At 40.9% G+C, this 17442-nt stretch overlaps 1 protein-coding gene across 1 annotated transcript in view; it reads right to left on the minus strand.

The window, feature by feature from the left end:
* The window catches only part of MARCHF6 (membrane associated ring-CH-type finger 6), a 75473-nt gene that overhangs the window by 18410 nt on the left and 39621 nt on the right, over positions 1-17442 (minus strand). The window contains exons 11-21 of the mRNA XM_042953147.1: positions 15603-15661; positions 14252-14332; positions 13955-14023; positions 13801-13875; positions 12358-12492; positions 10268-10387; positions 9376-9476; positions 6753-6890; positions 5955-6159; positions 2888-2957; positions 37-218 (exon numbers count right to left, since the gene is read on the minus strand). Coding sequence (XP_042809081.1) covers positions 37-218; positions 2888-2957; positions 5955-6159; positions 6753-6890; positions 9376-9476; positions 10268-10387; positions 12358-12492; positions 13801-13875; positions 13955-14023; positions 14252-14332; positions 15603-15661 — 1235 coding nt within the window. The remainder of the gene's footprint in view (positions 1-36; positions 219-2887; positions 2958-5954; positions 6160-6752; positions 6891-9375; positions 9477-10267; positions 10388-12357; positions 12493-13800; positions 13876-13954; positions 14024-14251; positions 14333-15602; positions 15662-17442) is intronic.

Genomic DNA, 17442 nt, shown 5'->3' on the forward strand with positions numbered 1-17442 from the left:
ATCATACACCATCAGTTCTGTAGTAGAAAAACCTACCATGAGGGACCACTCTTTAACCTTCTGGAAGATCACTCTGCGTCCCTGTGGCATCCAGGCCACCAGCACCGTCACTGCCCTTATGGTTAGCCAGCAAACATAGAGACCACAAGCAGCTGTGTAGAGCTCATGAATTTTGGCAGTCCCCGTCCAAAATGACATTAACCAACGGCCAGCAAATACTGAAAACAGAAAGGCTGATAAATGAGATATGTGGCTATCTGTGTAAAGAGAACTATAATCTTGATGTCCTTCTGTTAGTGTTTTCAATTATTTCAATCATTTTAAGTGATAAGTAAAAAGACATCACATTTTGATATGTCAATGTCTTCGTTAAAAATAAGTAACAATAAGCCCCCCCCCCCCCCCCACCACACACACACACACTCTAAAGAATGCAATTATTTGATTAAGACACAACTAAAACACAGGAGGAAGTCAGGGGACAAGCTCTCCTGTGACATCTACTCTGCCCGGCCCTGTTGATTACCTACTCTTTCAGAATGAAAACAATTGAGGAGGTTGTTTCCATTGTTTTTACCACCAAATAAAATCATTACCACATAATATGACAAAAGTGGGGAATTTAGTTATTATTTATGCTGTCAATACCTTCAACATTTAGGAACATTACAAGTAAGTCAGATTAACTTTCTTTCAGTTGGTTTGTCCATCAAGACAGAAAACTAAGCTTATTTTAATATGAAATGGGCATAGTAACATTTTAAAGCACAATAATCAAGGAACATAATTCTCTTAGAAAAAAGATCCAAATATTAAACAGATTTGAAAAGTGTCTTAACTGAGACAGATTTGAGAAGTGTCTAAATAACTGCCTCACACAAAGAAATTCTGTAACGTACCCATAAAAATCTAACTCAGGCAAGACCATTCCATATGGTAACTTTCTTCACTTGGTTACTTTTCAATAAGGCTAGAAAGAACAGCAAGGCCCAAACGTCTTGCGTATTTTTCTATGGATCAAGTTCTTGTTAATACAGTGTTATTTTTAAATACCTAAAAGGAGCTAGTGGCTGTGCTGAGCATTCTCCATATATTATCTCAATCCTCCTAAGAACCCCTAAGCAGCCACTATTTCCATTTTGAAGATTAAGAACCTGGCCCAACCAAGGTCCCATGAGGGTGGAGGCTGAATTTGAACTCATGCCTTGACCAATGAACCACAGAGCTCATGCTCTTGACCAATGAAGCACTCTGCCTCCAACTGAACTAAAGCAGCTCAACAACGAAGTCTTACAAGCCACACTGCTGGCATCGACACTTCTCTGCAACCTCACAAAATGGTTTGGATGTGAAGATAAGTTATTGTTAAAGACAAATACACATAAATGTTATGTGAAATAAACACATGTGAATGTTAATTTGAAAAAGATATAAAAATCACTACTGGTAATTCTGTAGAAATGTTTAGTATTTTATATACACACATATGTTTACATACATTGCTATCCCAAGGTTTTTTGTAGTTGCTGTGGTTGTTTATAGTTGGGTGGTTTTTAAAAATCTGATGGCCCGTTTCTATTCTATACTTCACACACTTCTACTTAAGTGTTTCTGAGAGGACAGGGTTAAAATTTTTAGTTTGTACTAAGTTATCATCAGCTGAACTGAAGCTACAGAAAACTAACCCATAGTGAGATTAGATTAACAGAGGAATATTTAGTTAACAATCTTCAGTGAAATTAAAGTACTTTTACTAACAAATTTGGATACTAAAAGGTTTCCTTCCTTTAACTTTTCAGTATTTCTGATAAAGACACGAAAATAGAACATTAAAACCACAAATGTAAAACTGTCCGAAGTTCAAAACCCAACTTTTCTCAGCAATGTATTTACTATGTTGCACCCAGCCGTTAATCAGACTTTGTTGAGAGCTGTGATATGAGGAGTAGTGAGCTTCCTACGAGCATAGTTCTAAAGGTCAAAGTTTATTATTCAGAAGCAGTTAAAAAAAAAAAAAAACACCACCTTTATTTTTACCATTTTAAGTTAAATCACAATTCCTACAGATTAGAGAATATTCTCATTATTTTTAAAAACCTCACTCAAAACTAAATTTCCTACTTGTTCCTTGACCTTAGCCCTCATGGAAAAACTCAAGTATTCAATACAAACCAGATTTAGAACATTATAGAAGCAGTGCTATACTTGAGATACTAAGTCAATACACATTTATGTACCTGTAAGAATGAAAAGTATCTTCCACTTAATGATTATTTAAGTGGCTAACATAGATCAGTAAGAATCAGGATTTTCTGGCTTGCTATAAACACTAACTGGGAGGTTGGGGGCAGCAAGCTGTTCCTGAGACTCTGTCACTGGCTCTGGGCTCGACTCCCATTTACTCCTGACCTTTGCAGAGCATGACAAACTACTATATTCATCCACAGCATCTCACTTGTCAGATGAAGAAATGTCGTTTAGCTGAAATTTGAAGATCAGTATTTGTGAACACCAGACAATAAAGGGAACCGGTCTGGCTTCATAAAGGTGCCTAGCAACAAGACGCAGCGGACTGGAAAGATACAGTGAGGGCAAACGTGATCAACGTCGAAAGACTGACTTGAAAAAAATGACCTAAGCCACACAGGTGATTTTTTAAAGACTATGTCCAAGAAAACTGAGTGCCCATATGTAATTTACTTCTAAAAATGAATCAGAAATTATACCTCGATTTTGTCCCCCTCTGTTCTAAGACAAATGACTCCAAGGAGATGGAGAGTCCTAAAGAGATCAATAGCCCATAATCAATCAAAAATAAGGGGCAAACTATTTCAGGTTTATACTTGATGGAAGATACAAAGCATCTTTTCACGTCATTAGCTCATACCTGGTAAAGTAAGGCAGATGAGGCTGGCAATCAGTAAGGTTATACACATGAAGACAATCAACAAAAATATCTGCAAGGCAAAACATAAGAGGGCATAAGGGATTCAAATGTGCTCAACATATTTTAGGACACCCCTCAATGTGTCCTAATAATCCTCCCAGTAAGAAGAAATGGCTTTTATTCCCAGGTTTCCTTCCATTTCACACAAAAAGATTTTTATTTTAGGTAAATTTACTTCTAATTTCAGCTAAAAGTAAGTGTCTATTTTCAGACAATCAGATACATCAGCAAGTAATAAGGATGTATATTTTGTAATCAGCATAAAGTAAGACACAATCAGCTTACATGTTTCCAAATTAAAACTAAAAACATACCATTTCTTTTACAAGTTTACTTAGGGACTCCTAGGTGGCTCAGTCGGTTAAGTGTCCAACTTTGGCTCAGGTCATGATCTCGCGGTCTGTGGGTTCGAGCCCTGTGTTGCGCTCTGTGCCGACAGCTCAGAGCCTGGAGTCCGTTTCGGATTCTGTGCCTCCCTCTCTCCGTCCCTCCCCCACTTGTGTGTGCACGCTCGTTTTTAAAAGTTTACTTATTTTGAGAAAGACACAGAAAAAGAGTGCCCATATGTGCAGGACAACAAGGTCAGAGGGAGAGAGGCTCCCCAACAGGCCCCACACAGTCAGTGAGCACACAGCCTGACTCAGGGCTCAACCTCCCAAACCGCGAGATTATGACCCGAGCTGAGCTAAAGAGCTGAACATGCAACCGACTGAGCCACCCAGGTGCCCCAACACTCACCTTGTAATCACATTCTCAAAAAACAAGTTTTCGTGAAAAGGAAAGCTTCCTCTCTAACAGTGCTGCCTAATTAGACCTCTCTGTGACCGATGACGGAACCTGCGCTGGCACAAGCGGCCGAGCACACGCAACGTGGGGTCACCAGGCGGTGACGGCCACACTGTATCTACTCTGCGCGTGCTGTTACTAGAAATGCACTTTCCCCTCACCGACAAAACCGTGATGTATTTAAAGTGTACAACGTGATTCGCTGTATGTACACATCGTAAAGGGATTCCTACCAGTGAAGTAATTAACACATCCACCACACCACATCCTCGCGAGTTGTATTTACTTTTAATTAAGTTTAAATGTGAACTGTCACGTGTAGCGGAGGCTCCTGGACGGACATGTGCGCATGAGAAGCGAGCAGGCTGAGAGGAAAGTGGCTGCCCCCGGGGCAGAAGAGGAGCATCCGCTGCTGGCCTGCTCCCTCACCAGGCCCAGAAGGGAGAGCTCTAGAGGGAAGACGGAGAAGCACCCACCATAACACTCCAAGAGGAGCCTGTCGGCCTTCGTTGCCTGAGAAACTCCCACCGACTGTCTCTCATCTGGGCCGGAAAGTACCTTTTGCCTAAGAGCCTCATCTCTCACGACTCCCCCATTGCTCACGCTCACCTGCATACACCCCACCCTCTGTTTTTTTAAATGCTTATTTACTTATTTTGAGAGAGACAGAGAGAGAGACAGAGAATCCCCAACAGGCTCCATGCCATCAGCGCAGAGCCCGACATGGGGATCGATCTCACAAATCCTGAGATCGTGACCTGAGCTGAAATGAAGGCTCAGACGCTTAACCAACCGAGCTACCCAGGCGTCCCCTCCCCTCTTTTTTAAGGTAGGCTTCACACCCAGTGCAGAGCCCAACACGGGGCCTGGACTCATGACCCTGAGGTCAAGACCTGAGCAGAGACCAAGAGTCAGACATTTAGGGGCACCTGGGTGGCTCAGTCAGTTGAGCATCCGACTTCGGCTCAGGTCACGATCTCACGATCTGTGAGTTTGAGCCCCGTGTCGGGCTCTGTGCTGATGGCTCAGAGCCTGGAGCCTGCTTTGGATTCTGTGTCTCCCTCTCTCTCCACCCCTCCCCCACTCTCTCTCTCTGTTAAAAATAAACAAACATTTAAAAAAAAACCATTAAAACAAAAATTAAAAAAAAAAAAAAAAGTCAGACAGACTCAGACAGACTGAGCCACCCAGGCACCCCCCCACCACTCCACCCTCTAGATCCATTTAATTCCCTGCAGTTCCAAACTTACCATGTCTAACCTGCCTCGTGTTTTGGCATGTGCCTGGCATGCCCTTCCACTTCCAATTTTATTCTCTGGCTGGCCTAACTTCAGAGACTTAAAAGCATCACCTCCTCCCTGAAGATTCCTGAATGCTTTCTGAAAAAGCGTTTCGTGGAGTAAGGACTGACCAAAAGTGCAACACGTTACTCATCCAGCCAGCGAGGTGAGGACCAAGACCTGACCATCGGATTTAACGAAACAAAAGCCACCGCGACCCTTGTCAGGAACAGTTCTGGTGGGGGCTGGGGGAAAGTTTTGCTGGGACAAGACACTTCCTTAACCAATCTGTTCTTTAGTTTCAACAGATGTAAACATGAGATTACTACTCAATCTTGCCACGTTAGGAAGAATATTAAATAGGGAAAACATTAAAATGCCCATTTCAGCTCTGACACATAATTGAAATATATCAATAATGTTAATTTCTTATTTTCACCAGGGTCTTTAACACTGCTCCTTTCAAACAGCAGAGGGAGCAGCAGCATAGGGAGTCCCAACACTGTGAGCCACTTATGAGATCTGATCAACTTACCTTAGGTTTACACATATCATGTTGCTAACGAGAGCTGGGGGCTCTTTTCAGGAGACTGCGAGATAGTTCTATACAGAGGACTACCTGCTCCTAGCACCAGCCACAGCAGCAAATTTCTCAATAGAAATTGGGAAAAAACTTGACTTCTGGTGAAGTCTTTTTTTAATTTTTTGTATGTTTTTTTATTTTTGAGAGACAGAGAGAGACAGACTGTGAGTGAGGGAGAGGCAGAGAGACAAAGAGGGAGACACAGAATCCAAAGCAGGATCCAGGCACTGAGCTGTCGGCACAGAGCCCGACATGGGGCTCAAACTCATGAGCTGCGAGATCATGACCTGAGCCAAAGTCAGATGCTTAACCAACTGAACCACCCAGGCGCCCCATGTCTAAGTCTTCTAGTACCTACCCTGAGTGGAAAATTTAAAGGCCGGCGATAAGGCTGAAAGCCAACAGGCCCCCCCTGCTGCAGTATGGCTTGGTGGGCTGCATGCAGGCCTTCCCCCACCACGGGAATAGCATTGTTGTTTCGAGCGTGCTGATTATTGTTAACTTGTTGGTTTGCACTGTTCTCGTTTTCTTCCTGGTCTCCCAATAAATAGGAATGCAGATCCCTGTGTAAAAATTACATCAATAAAAATTCTCTCTTCAGATCAGAATAAAACAGCAGACAGGAGACGTACTTTCTTATTATTCCTTAAGGTAGAAAACGTACAAGCAGAATCCATACACAGCACTATTAATCCCCTCATTCTGGCCTAAACGCTGGTACCTGCTTTAAATTAAACTTTTCCAAATTTACTATTCGTGTCCAAAACACCCTGAAAATTCAGTCCAGCGCCTGTGCCTATTGTGGCAGGGAACCCAACGCGCATCCGTGGCGGCAAAAATGAGATGGCGGAGGCTGCAGGGGACACCTGCTCAATCCGATACAAGCCAATGCGTACTTCGCAATAAGACAGCAGAATGCCACACATTCTCTGGAAAAACATTTAAATCACAAAGATTCAACTTTACGAGGGTAAAAACGTGCGTACGTTCTCTATAAAAGGATGTACAGTAATGAGAAAAATAAGCAAGACGAAGAATTGAACAAAGTATCCTATGTACCTGCAGATATCACCAAATGGTCTCTTCTTCAAACTCCGATCTCCTGAGTGGGGCACGGAACGTACTTTGTCAGAAAGGTCATCAAGTGCCTACTTACAGCAAGTACCCAGCAGTTACAGTCCACGCTCGCACGAGCCCCTTCAGCCACTGCCGCGTGTGTCCCTGTTCAAGTAACGCTGGCAAGACCACCTGAAGCAGGAGCAGCTCAAGGGACAGTTCACTCACTGGAGCATCACTAGGACAATGACAAACAGCTGTGATTTACAGCGCGACTCTATTTTCCATCGTAACTGCATCATACTGAACATCTGATGGGACGACAGCAAAACTCCTTGACGCTGTCTCTATCACCTCTCCCCCATTCTCCCTTGAATCCTCCAAAACCAGTCCCGACGAGGGTCACCGGTGACCTCTGTGTTGTTAAATGTGATGGTCAGGCCTGGGTCCCACCTCACTGGCTGTATGGCGTATTACACAACTGGGTACTCCTTGGTCCTCAAAACGCTTTCTCACTGGACGCCCTTCTAGATCCGTTAGCTCAGGGAGCCGAAGACAACGGAGGGCCCCAGGCTCTGTCCTCTCTCACGTGTGCATGCTCTCTGGATGAATGCACACTCGTGTGGCTTAAATTTCTACGTTGCGGTAAATTTCTATGTACCACTCAGACGTCTTCCCTAACTCCTAACTTTGTATCCAAAGTGCGACCTCAACGTCTCCTACAGACATGAGACGTCTTCAGTTGACCATGACCAAATTCCCACTCTTCCCTTCCAATCCTGCTCCTCCACAGCCTTCCTCATCCCAGTAAATGGCAACTCCATCCTTCCAGGTGCTCAGGTCATTGACTGCCTTTATTTCACTCCAACTCAAACAGCCGGAGTCCCGCTGACTGGATCCTAGCAATGCCCTAAATCTCACCACCTCTCATTACCTCCACTGCTACTTCCTTCACCTCAGCACCAAGGTCACTGCGCCATCCTCCCAGCCGGCTTCCCGCTTCTGTCCTGGCCACCTGACCCAGTCTCTTCTCATCACAGCAGCCACGGTGACGCTTCTTAACTAACCTGTATCAGATCACTCTTCTGGTCAAACGTTTCAAGAACTCCCCAAATCGCTCAAGTTGAACCCAAAATGCTTCCAGTGGCTTACGAGACTCTGTAGGATCTGGTTTTGCATGACTTCTCTGACCTCACAGCCAACCACCATGCTTTCCTTCTTCCACCCCAGCCAGACTGGCCTCCCTGCTACTCCTCAAACGGACCCCAATGTCACCGCACTTGCCCACCCCCTGCAAGGACACTCTACCTTCAGGAACCCATATGGCTCATCCCTCAGCAGCTCCGACAGGGCTTTCCTGAGCTGTCACCTCTTCAGGTCCTCATCAGTCACTTCTAAATTACAACCCCATTTTGGCCACTCTCTCTATCCCCTTTCTCTGCTTCATCTTCCAAGCCCCTAGTACTGATGACCCCAGATATACTACATATTCTATTTTGAGGGGTGTCTCCCCCTCACTGAAATGTAAGCTCCACAAGAGCAGAGAATTGTCTTGATTTTGTTTGGTTCACTGTTATATACCTAGTGCACAGAAAAGGACCGGACATACAATGGGCCCTTGTTTTGTTTTGTTTTTTTTTAATGGAAGAATGGACTAAATACTGCTATACAGGCCCAAAACTGCTAAACTTCTAAGTGTAACTGACTACCAAAATGGGTCTATCCTAACAATATATATAGCCAAAGCCTAAGCTTCCTGGTTCTCACTATAACCAGACCCAAATTCACAAGGTAGGAATGAGGATTTACTCTAGTTAGGGAAAAATTCAGAGAATCAAATCTTAATTTGGATTTTGAGTAAAGATAACAAAAAGGGTTCCAGCTAAACATGAGGAAGAAGGTCATTCTAAACAGAAAGGAAGACAAGGAATAGCTAGGTGTTTTAGGGAGACTGAGCGGAGGGGAGCATGGTTGGAGAGCAGAATTTGAGTCAGACAATGCAGGGACAGGATGCTGGAAAGTCAACATGAGACTATGCCAAGCCTTGCACATGACCCGGATATTATGATGTAGATTATGGAGGAAGAGGCAGGGTGTTAAGTAAGGATGGGCTATAAATGGAGAACAAGAGGAAAGCCTAAACTAAGGAAGTGGTAAATCAAGCTGGATTAGATAAGAGACCTTTAAAAATAAGACTTAACGATATTTAAAGACTAATTAGAAGTCTGAGGAAGAAATCCAATTTCCCAGCAGCCTTCTGTTTAGGTAACTGAAAGGATGATGCAAGTCAATGAAAAAAGGAATTGGGGGGGGGGGGGGTGGGGAATGGCAGAGACTAAGTTTCCAGGTGACTTAGGCTTTTAAATGAAAAAGATTTTCCATCCATAAGCCTTATTTCTTCATTTTAATCTACAATTAAACATATAACTATGGCTACACATTCCTTATGATGTGCTTTTCATACAAAAATGATGGCGGCTAACATGGTGTCATTAAGTACGGTAAACATTTCAATGCTGAACCAAAGCACACTTGATTTGCATAAAAATAAGTCTTTCTTTGGAAAATGCAACTGCTAAACTAATGTTTATACGATCTAAAATGGCAAAACTCAAGTATCAAATGATTTCCAGTATCTGTTAAGAAATGAATGTTTTAAATGTATACACTCTAAGTTATCAACAAAGCTAAACTAGAAAAGCTTCTAAATTTCAAAAACTCACCTATAGAGCATGACATTATATGGAAGAAAATTAGGCAGCAGACTCTTAATTATACGTATAGGAAGCCAAAGCATCAGGAGAACAATGGAGCCAAAGACAATCTGCAGTTAAGAAAAAAGGCAGAACACCACTGTTAACCATTCCTGTGAGAGACAAACAGACTTCTGAACACACCCAGCCAGGATGCAATCCAAGTGTCTATACCCACCCACGGCCCAGAGTGTTCTCACTCCACAGACTATATACTTGGGTCACTTTGTGGAAAGAATGCATTCCTGGGAAGGGTGCTCCTCTCTCTCTCTCTCTCTCTCTAGGACACAAAGGCTCAAGGAGGAGCCACAAAGGATAATCACTGCACGGTATGTGAAGAGAGGGTCAGAAACTTACAATGAACGATCAGAATCATCTGCAACTTAATAAACCACATATAAGACGTGACCCATATTAATAGCTACAAAAGTTTCCGGAAGGCACCATATTGCTTTGTAAATTTTATTTTAAAAAAACTTAGCTTTAACTAGGTAATTTCTTCTTCCAGGTGGGACAGAAACTTCAAGATACTTCTGTTTAGAGTTTTTTGAATTTAAAAACTATTAATGAATCTCCATTGCTCCAATGCAAATGAAGTGTAATTCAAAAGCCATAATTTGGCAACCAATTATACTACTAAAGAACTAGGGAATGTTGTTTTTAGTAAACATTTTAATTACTTTATCAAAACAACCAACAGAACAGCTGTTTGACAACTAACTTCCACCAACTTAAACATAAATAACTCAACGTATCTACTCTACCAGCCCCTGACTGCACCCCCCGCCGCCAAAAAACCCCCACAAAACAATACAAAAGGGTAGCACACTTTACTCAAAAAACAATAAAAAGGTATGCTTACCACTGACAAAATAAATCTTCGGAGATGCCTATAAATGGGCAAATGGATCATTTCTTGTACTGGATTAAAATCTGGATCATTCAAATTCCTTAGAAACCATAAGACACCAGGTCGAAGTACCTGCAAATATATTTTAAATGCTATGAATACTCACCAATGTCTTCAGACTCTGTAGATGAGCTAAAATATCAACAGAAAAGTAAGCTTTTAAACCTTAATAAAATGGGTCCCAGAAAATTCACATGGCTTTCCTATGAAAAGAAGTTCCTAAATCAGAATCTATATGAAATAAACTATTTTGCTGGATGTCCATTTAATCATTCAATGAAAAAAAAAATGTAGAATTTGTCAAGAAACCTAAATCTCCAAAATAAAAAATAAGTTGTTTTTTGTTGTTGTTGTTGTTGTTTTCAAACACTGTCACTATAGGAGCACCTGGGTGGCTCAGTCAGTTGAGAATCCAACTTCAGCTCGGGTCATGATCTCACAGTTCGTGAGTTCGAGCCCTGCACCGGGCTCTCTGCTGTCGGCGTGCAGCCCACTTGGGATCCTCTGTCCTCTCCCTCTCTGCACCTCCCCTGCTCGCTCGCTCACTCTCTCGCTCTCAAAAATAAATTAAAAACATTAAAATAAATAAAATGAAAATAGAAAAATAAAGGAACTGTCACTATATTGTGTCATCCAGTGAAAGAATTATGTTGCAATTTATAAATGTTTTAATACAAGATCTGATTTCAGCCTCACACTCCGGAGAGGAGCTAGAAACTCTCAGCATTTTCATTTTACTGTCTACATCCTTTTTCCGTTTCTCAGTGGAAATCATCAACCCAAGAGGCCGTGGGTGGTGGGGCAATGGGCGAGGCTAGGTAGTGGTCTCAGGTGGTCCAAATTCACGGAGTTAGCACGTGTAAAGCATTTCCACTGCCCAAACTCTATTTCTCCAACCTCCAAATGAGGGGGTATCTGACCTCTAAGGTTTCATCTGACACCCCAATTCTAGGATTGTGCACCACAAAAACCACCCCACTGAGAAGATGAAAAATTTCAATGTGAAACAGTTTATCACTTAACAGTGTACTTAAGAGGTTCTATACAGTTTTGAATAGATTAAGTTAGTCTCAATCACTTGCTTCAAAGAAAGAATACAAGTTTTATTTGCAAGTAGAATTTACCGAACTTACACTATATGATTCAGGAGAACATTTTGACCTCAGCCCCCCTCCTTAATGCCTCAATTTCCCAAAACACAATGTACGCCAGGATAGCATTAGGCCATTCACACTGGATCAGTCGGCCTCCTCCGGCGGCCCTGTGCATCTCCATCACCACTCTCACTGCTGTAAGCGGACTTGTCAGATGCCTCTCCTCCTTCCCAGGATATAAAATCGGAAAGAGCGGGAATCGTGTCTCTGTTTCTCACTATTACCTCAGCAGTCAGCACCGCGTCTGGCGCAGAGGGACTATGCGGTAATATGTGAGGGACTAATGCACAGCAGCAAGTACGCTTGTGAAAATCACTCACTTTTACACTGCCCACCGCATCAGAATGATTGCACATGACGTATACTAATCAAATACTGGCCCTACTTTCACTCTCTTCAAATCGGGAAAGACCGTATTCTAAAAACGGGACTAGTGAAGGTACTCATCGGCAAGTGAACTGCAGTCATAAACGACCCTCACTGTGATTCCGTATTTAATGTACTTGATCACAAACTTTACGTCGTGATCCTGCAAAACCTCTGGGTATTTCCAGCACTATATTTCCTTGAACGAAGTCCAAGTCAGACTCACATCACATAAAATTTCAAGAATTTGTAGGAGAGGATGGCTACAAAAGACACCAAGTAAAACAAGTAGTTTTATCCTCGATCTACTCATCTTTCAAACTCGTTAACTATACGCAGAAATATTAAAATTTATCAGTTTTTGAGACAAATGACTGAAAACGGTTTAAAGACATAAAGCCAAATTCCTCTATCAGCTATTCCTTCTTAGACTAAAATCCTTGAGAAAATGAGTCAGGACACGTGGTTAAAACAAAGTCCTTTCCTTAAAGGGACAGTGCTGGCGTCTCCCTGAGAACTTACCTCTCGTAGCAACAGAATGAAGGAGGCAAAGTAGAACACGTACACCATCCCCACCAGCCAGTGCAGAAACATGGTAGTACCTGGCGCCGACTGAAAGCTCAGCTCTCGGTCTTTCAAGGTAGCATCAAACATTTCCTAAATCAAAGCGGAACAAGTGAGAGATCTGTACCACTCACATTTGCCAAATTAACATCTCCATCTTCCAGGAAGTGAATATATCACTACGTGTATGGGTTAGGATGTTCTAGGACTACAGCTCTTTAAATGTCATTTCATGGTATGACAGAAATATAACTGATATAAAACAGGATCCTATTTCAAAGATAGATAATGACCCTTGAAGGTTTTAAATATTAGAAGGAAGACTGATAAACCAATTGGCGAGTAAGAATTTCACTAATGCGGGGGCGCCTGGGTGGCTCAGTCAGTCAGCTGAGCGTCCGACTCTTGGTTTCAGCTCAGGTCATGATCTTGTGGTTTTATAGGTTCAAACCCTGTGTCGGGCTCTGCACTGACAGTGCAGAGGCTGCTTGGGATTCTTGCTCTCCCTCTCTCTGTCCCTCCCCCACTCATACTGTCTCTGTCTCTCTCAAAAAAAAAAAAAACAAAAAACAAAACAAACTTTACTAATGCTGCTACTGTGAAAGACACATTTTTGGTTAACGATACCTTCTTTCCTTGGTTACAGGTCTGCATTCGTGACAAGTTTTAATAGTAAGGTATGGGTGCTTTTCTACACACAAAATATTTTTGAAAAGTCAAAACGTGATTATCACTGGCAGCCTTAAAAATTATAATCAAGGAACACCTGGGTCCTGAGCTGACTGAGCACCTCAGTCAGTTAAGCCTCCGACTTCAGCTCAGATCATGATCTCACAGTTCATGAGTTCGAGCTCCGCATCGGGCTCTGTGCTGACAGCTCAGAGCCTGGAGTCTGCTTTGGATTCTGTGTCTCCCTCTCTCTCTGCCCCTCCCCTGCTCGCATGTATGCGCTCTCTCTCTCTCTCTCTCTCTCAAAAGTACATAAATATTAAAAACAATTTTTTTTAATTATAATCAAGACTAAGCATCTTAGTTAAAAGAAATGATTAAAGTTGAATTTATTAAACAAAGATAGTCTTATTAGATTGTTCTCTTTATATATGTAACGTCTCAGCATTACTGTAAAATTTAGAAGAGTAAAATGGGTACAAAACTTCTCCACTGGTTATTAGAAAGGTTCCAGTCAAAATACTCGGACATCAAAAATCTGCACAAAGCCTCAAATAAAATCATGTACTCAACAAATACTAGTAACATTAAGACTCCACAATGATTCATTCTCAGAAAAAATAAGCAAATTACTATCCTATTGAGTTTCCTTTAAAAGGAATTCATTTTAAAGACCTCCTTTTTTGAAGCTTTTAATTTATCAGGTCATATGATAATGAATAACAAACTTACCAGGGAACAGATATCCAGCCACCAGCCACAAATGAGAGGGAACACTCCAATTTCTACCACCACTAGCAAAGAGACCTTTGGTAAAAACAAAGATCATCAGTATCATCCAAATGGGGAGAAGCCACTTCTGGTTTTAACTTATAACAGGAATTACCTTAACAACGATATAGCAGACTCCCAGCAAGCGACGAGACCTATGAAATTTAACAAGAGTTGCCAAGCCCTGCAGCATCTAGTCAAGGAAAATCTGAGCATAACAGATACTTATTTAGGCAACACCTAATGTTATTTGACAATTTATTTCATACTTTATCTGTCCTCATCCTCACTACATATATCTACAGCTTTTACTGAAAGGACAAGAGAAAAGAAACAGTTTTGTCATTAACAGGAACAACTCTTTGGTATGAATCACATCACTGAATACCCACGTTAGTTAATTAAAGGATACGTGACAAATTATCAGTGTTATTGCTAAAAGTATATACCCAACTATGGTTGTGATTAGACCTTCAAAATGAGATGCTTGTACCTGGAAATAAAAATAAATAGAATTTAATTTTACCATATGGCCTACATCCCAGTTTAATAATGTATGAACAATCCAAGCAGACTAAAAGCTGTAAAACAACTATAAAATCCCCTTTGAATGACATCTCTGCAAACCAGACTCTCCCACTGCTATATATTATGAAAGGATGAGGTAAAATCAAAGAGTAACACTCTACTCAAGCAGACAAAATAAAAGCAGAGTGAATTAAATTTTACAAAATTAACTGCTGCAAAACACTAGTCTCGTCTCTACTCTGGCCTGAGGCGGACTCGCCCAGGGCTGAGCAAAGAAAGCAGCAGCGCACCACCCAAGCAGCCGGCCGGCCAGGTCCGTCTCAGCCCCTCACCTCCCACCCCGAGGAGCGACTGCGTACATTTCCCCTGCTCTCCAAATCCCTTCCATTTTCAACTTACAGAGAGTAAAAGTTTGGACAGTGACAAATCTTTGGGGTTCCTGAATTTCAGACAGCAAGTGGTGATAGTTTGGAAAGTCAAATTTATCAAAGCTTTATGTGAACCTTTCAAGTGTGTTCAACTGCGAGAAGCAGAGCTGCAATTAAACACTGAAATGCATCTCTTTGCCCTTTCAGAACGCTTCAGAATCTGAGCTCTCCGGATTTACATACACAAATTGAACAGAACGTTCCAGATATGTCAGCTCTTCCTTGAAAGACTAGATCTTTCACAAAATAGACCCCTACACAAAATAGTCACTAGACCCCACAAAATAGCTGTAGTTGACCATCCAAATATTTATCTACCTCTAAAAACATGGAGATGTCAAAATTAAGACAAATTCTTTAGAAAACACTATAGCCTATCATTCCAAAACAGACCAATCCTTTTTTTTTTTTTTTAAGTTGACTGATATGTTGCTACTTTTCTAAATTCACTATGGGAAAGCTAAAGAAAAGGGAGAGAAGGGAGCATACAAGTTAATGGAACAGGTCAAAAATCATCCTGTACGAAAACTTTCCAGTAGCATGCCTTTGGCCCACCCAACAGGAAGAAAGACATGAGTGCATCATGGGATTCAGAGCACATCTTCCTCAGCTGGCAATATTATCTACACTGTCTTGAGCCTCTGTTAGTTGAAAAAAGAAAAAGAATGAGATAATGTTGGATAACTATTCCTTTGTGGAAGGCAAATTGAGAAATGAAGTAACTCTTTACAACACTATCATTTACTCAACAAATATCAAATTTGGGGCAAAATAATGAAAGTAAGCTTGTAAAAGTATTATACTCACGTGTTCTTCAAATCCCAAACCAACAAGGGAGAAATGACCAATATGGTAAGGGCAAAATGCTAAAAAGGGAAGAAAAAAACTCAATGAAAACTTCAAAATCAAAACAAGGAACACTCCTAGTGTCAACCCACACTAAAAGGAACCAGAGCTTCTTCGAGAAATGAAAGATTCCAGAACTGGGGTCAAAAATGTACTGCCTAGGAAGGACATTCTCTATAACTGGAAAACAACAAAGATACCAAAGTCGAATAGGCTCATGGCCAAAGGACCCAGGAACCATCATGAAGTCTCATGAAAGGACAATATGAGCATCAAAGAATGACCAAACTGACGGAAACACACTGAATGCTTCACAAATACACGAGTTCATACTACCCAAAAAGGGGAAAGCCAAAAACAAAACCGCAAAAGGACAAAAAGCAACAGAAGAAAAAACACTTTCATCACCCATGGAAATAGCACATCAATTCCTTACCCTGAAAACTGATAATTGGAGGGAAAGAACCGCACACCTGTCTGGCTTCTTCTGAACAAACAGGTTCAGGTTAACTATGATGTTACTTAAATGTTCCAGTTTAAAGGAAAAATAGAGACAAAGGAGCAAGGTGGTAGACAGCATACAAGAAGCCAATCAGACAAATGTAGGACAAGTGACCTAGTCTGTTCAAGAAATCAATGGCAAAATAGGGTAGAAGTAGCAGAAAGGAGCAAAGAATATTCTAGATCAAAAGGAACTTAAGACTTAACAACCAAAACTAATGTGTACACCTTATTTTCATCCTCAAACAAACCAACTGTAAAATGACATTTAAGGAGACAATCTAGGAATTTTTAATATGATGGATTGTTAAAAAAAAACTTAAATTCTGCTAATTTAGTACAGTGTGATAGACACTATGGTTGAATGAGAAAATATCCTTAAAATTTTCATAATAAAAATTTGTATAGTCTCTTTTCCTCAAGTATTTCTTGTCAAGTTAATACAATTTTATTTTTCTTAATAAAATGTAATTATATTTTCTGTATGGCAAAATTAATTGAGCAGCACAGATTACTAGGGAAGCCACGAGGGGACTCAATCATTAAGACAAAAGAGTGAATCTACAGGGATCTGGCCACCACACCTCTCTAATCGATTGTATTCCATGGGTAGAAATTATTTTGAACAGGTATTCCCAACATATTTAAAATTATAAATCATACACACATTATTTTACTAATACGTGTATTATAAAGCACGAGAAATTCCTATAAGAGTAAGAAAAAACTATATGCAGAATTTTTCCTATTTTGTTCACACCCAGCTCTGATGATGACTCAAACAGGCTCCTGAGAAGCACCAATTGTTAACAATTTCTATCCAATTACACAGCAACTACCAGATAAATATCCTGAAATTAAGGTCAGTTTCTCAGTATCATTCCCTTCTACTAGGACACAGCTGCATAATAAGGCTATAATTCTGCAAAGTACATGACCATAAGAGTCCAAAAATGGAGGTGGAAAATTCCAACAGAGCAACTAAAGTAGAAAAGAAATAGGAGTGTGCTTAATCCCAATGACCATTCACCTTTAAGGAAAAGTATATTCCTAAGAAGAGGAAAACCTCTTGGTTCATTTCAAAAGATCCTAAGTATAATATATACAGGTTTTATACGAAGACAACTTTTTTTATAGCATAAGCTTAGAGGCTGGATTAAAAAAAAATTTACTTAGATTTGTTTTACATTAAGTGAGGGCTCCCGTTTCTATAATTCATGTTTTCTTTTTAAGTTTATTTATTTATTTTTTAGTCATCTCTATACCCAGTGCGGGGCTCAACTCACAACTCCAAGTTTAA

The sequence above is a fragment of the Panthera leo genome, chromosome A1 (assembly GCF_018350215.1).
Source record: "Panthera leo isolate Ple1 chromosome A1, P.leo_Ple1_pat1.1, whole genome shotgun sequence".
NCBI classification, from domain to species: Eukaryota; Metazoa; Chordata; class Mammalia; order Carnivora; family Felidae; genus Panthera; species Panthera leo.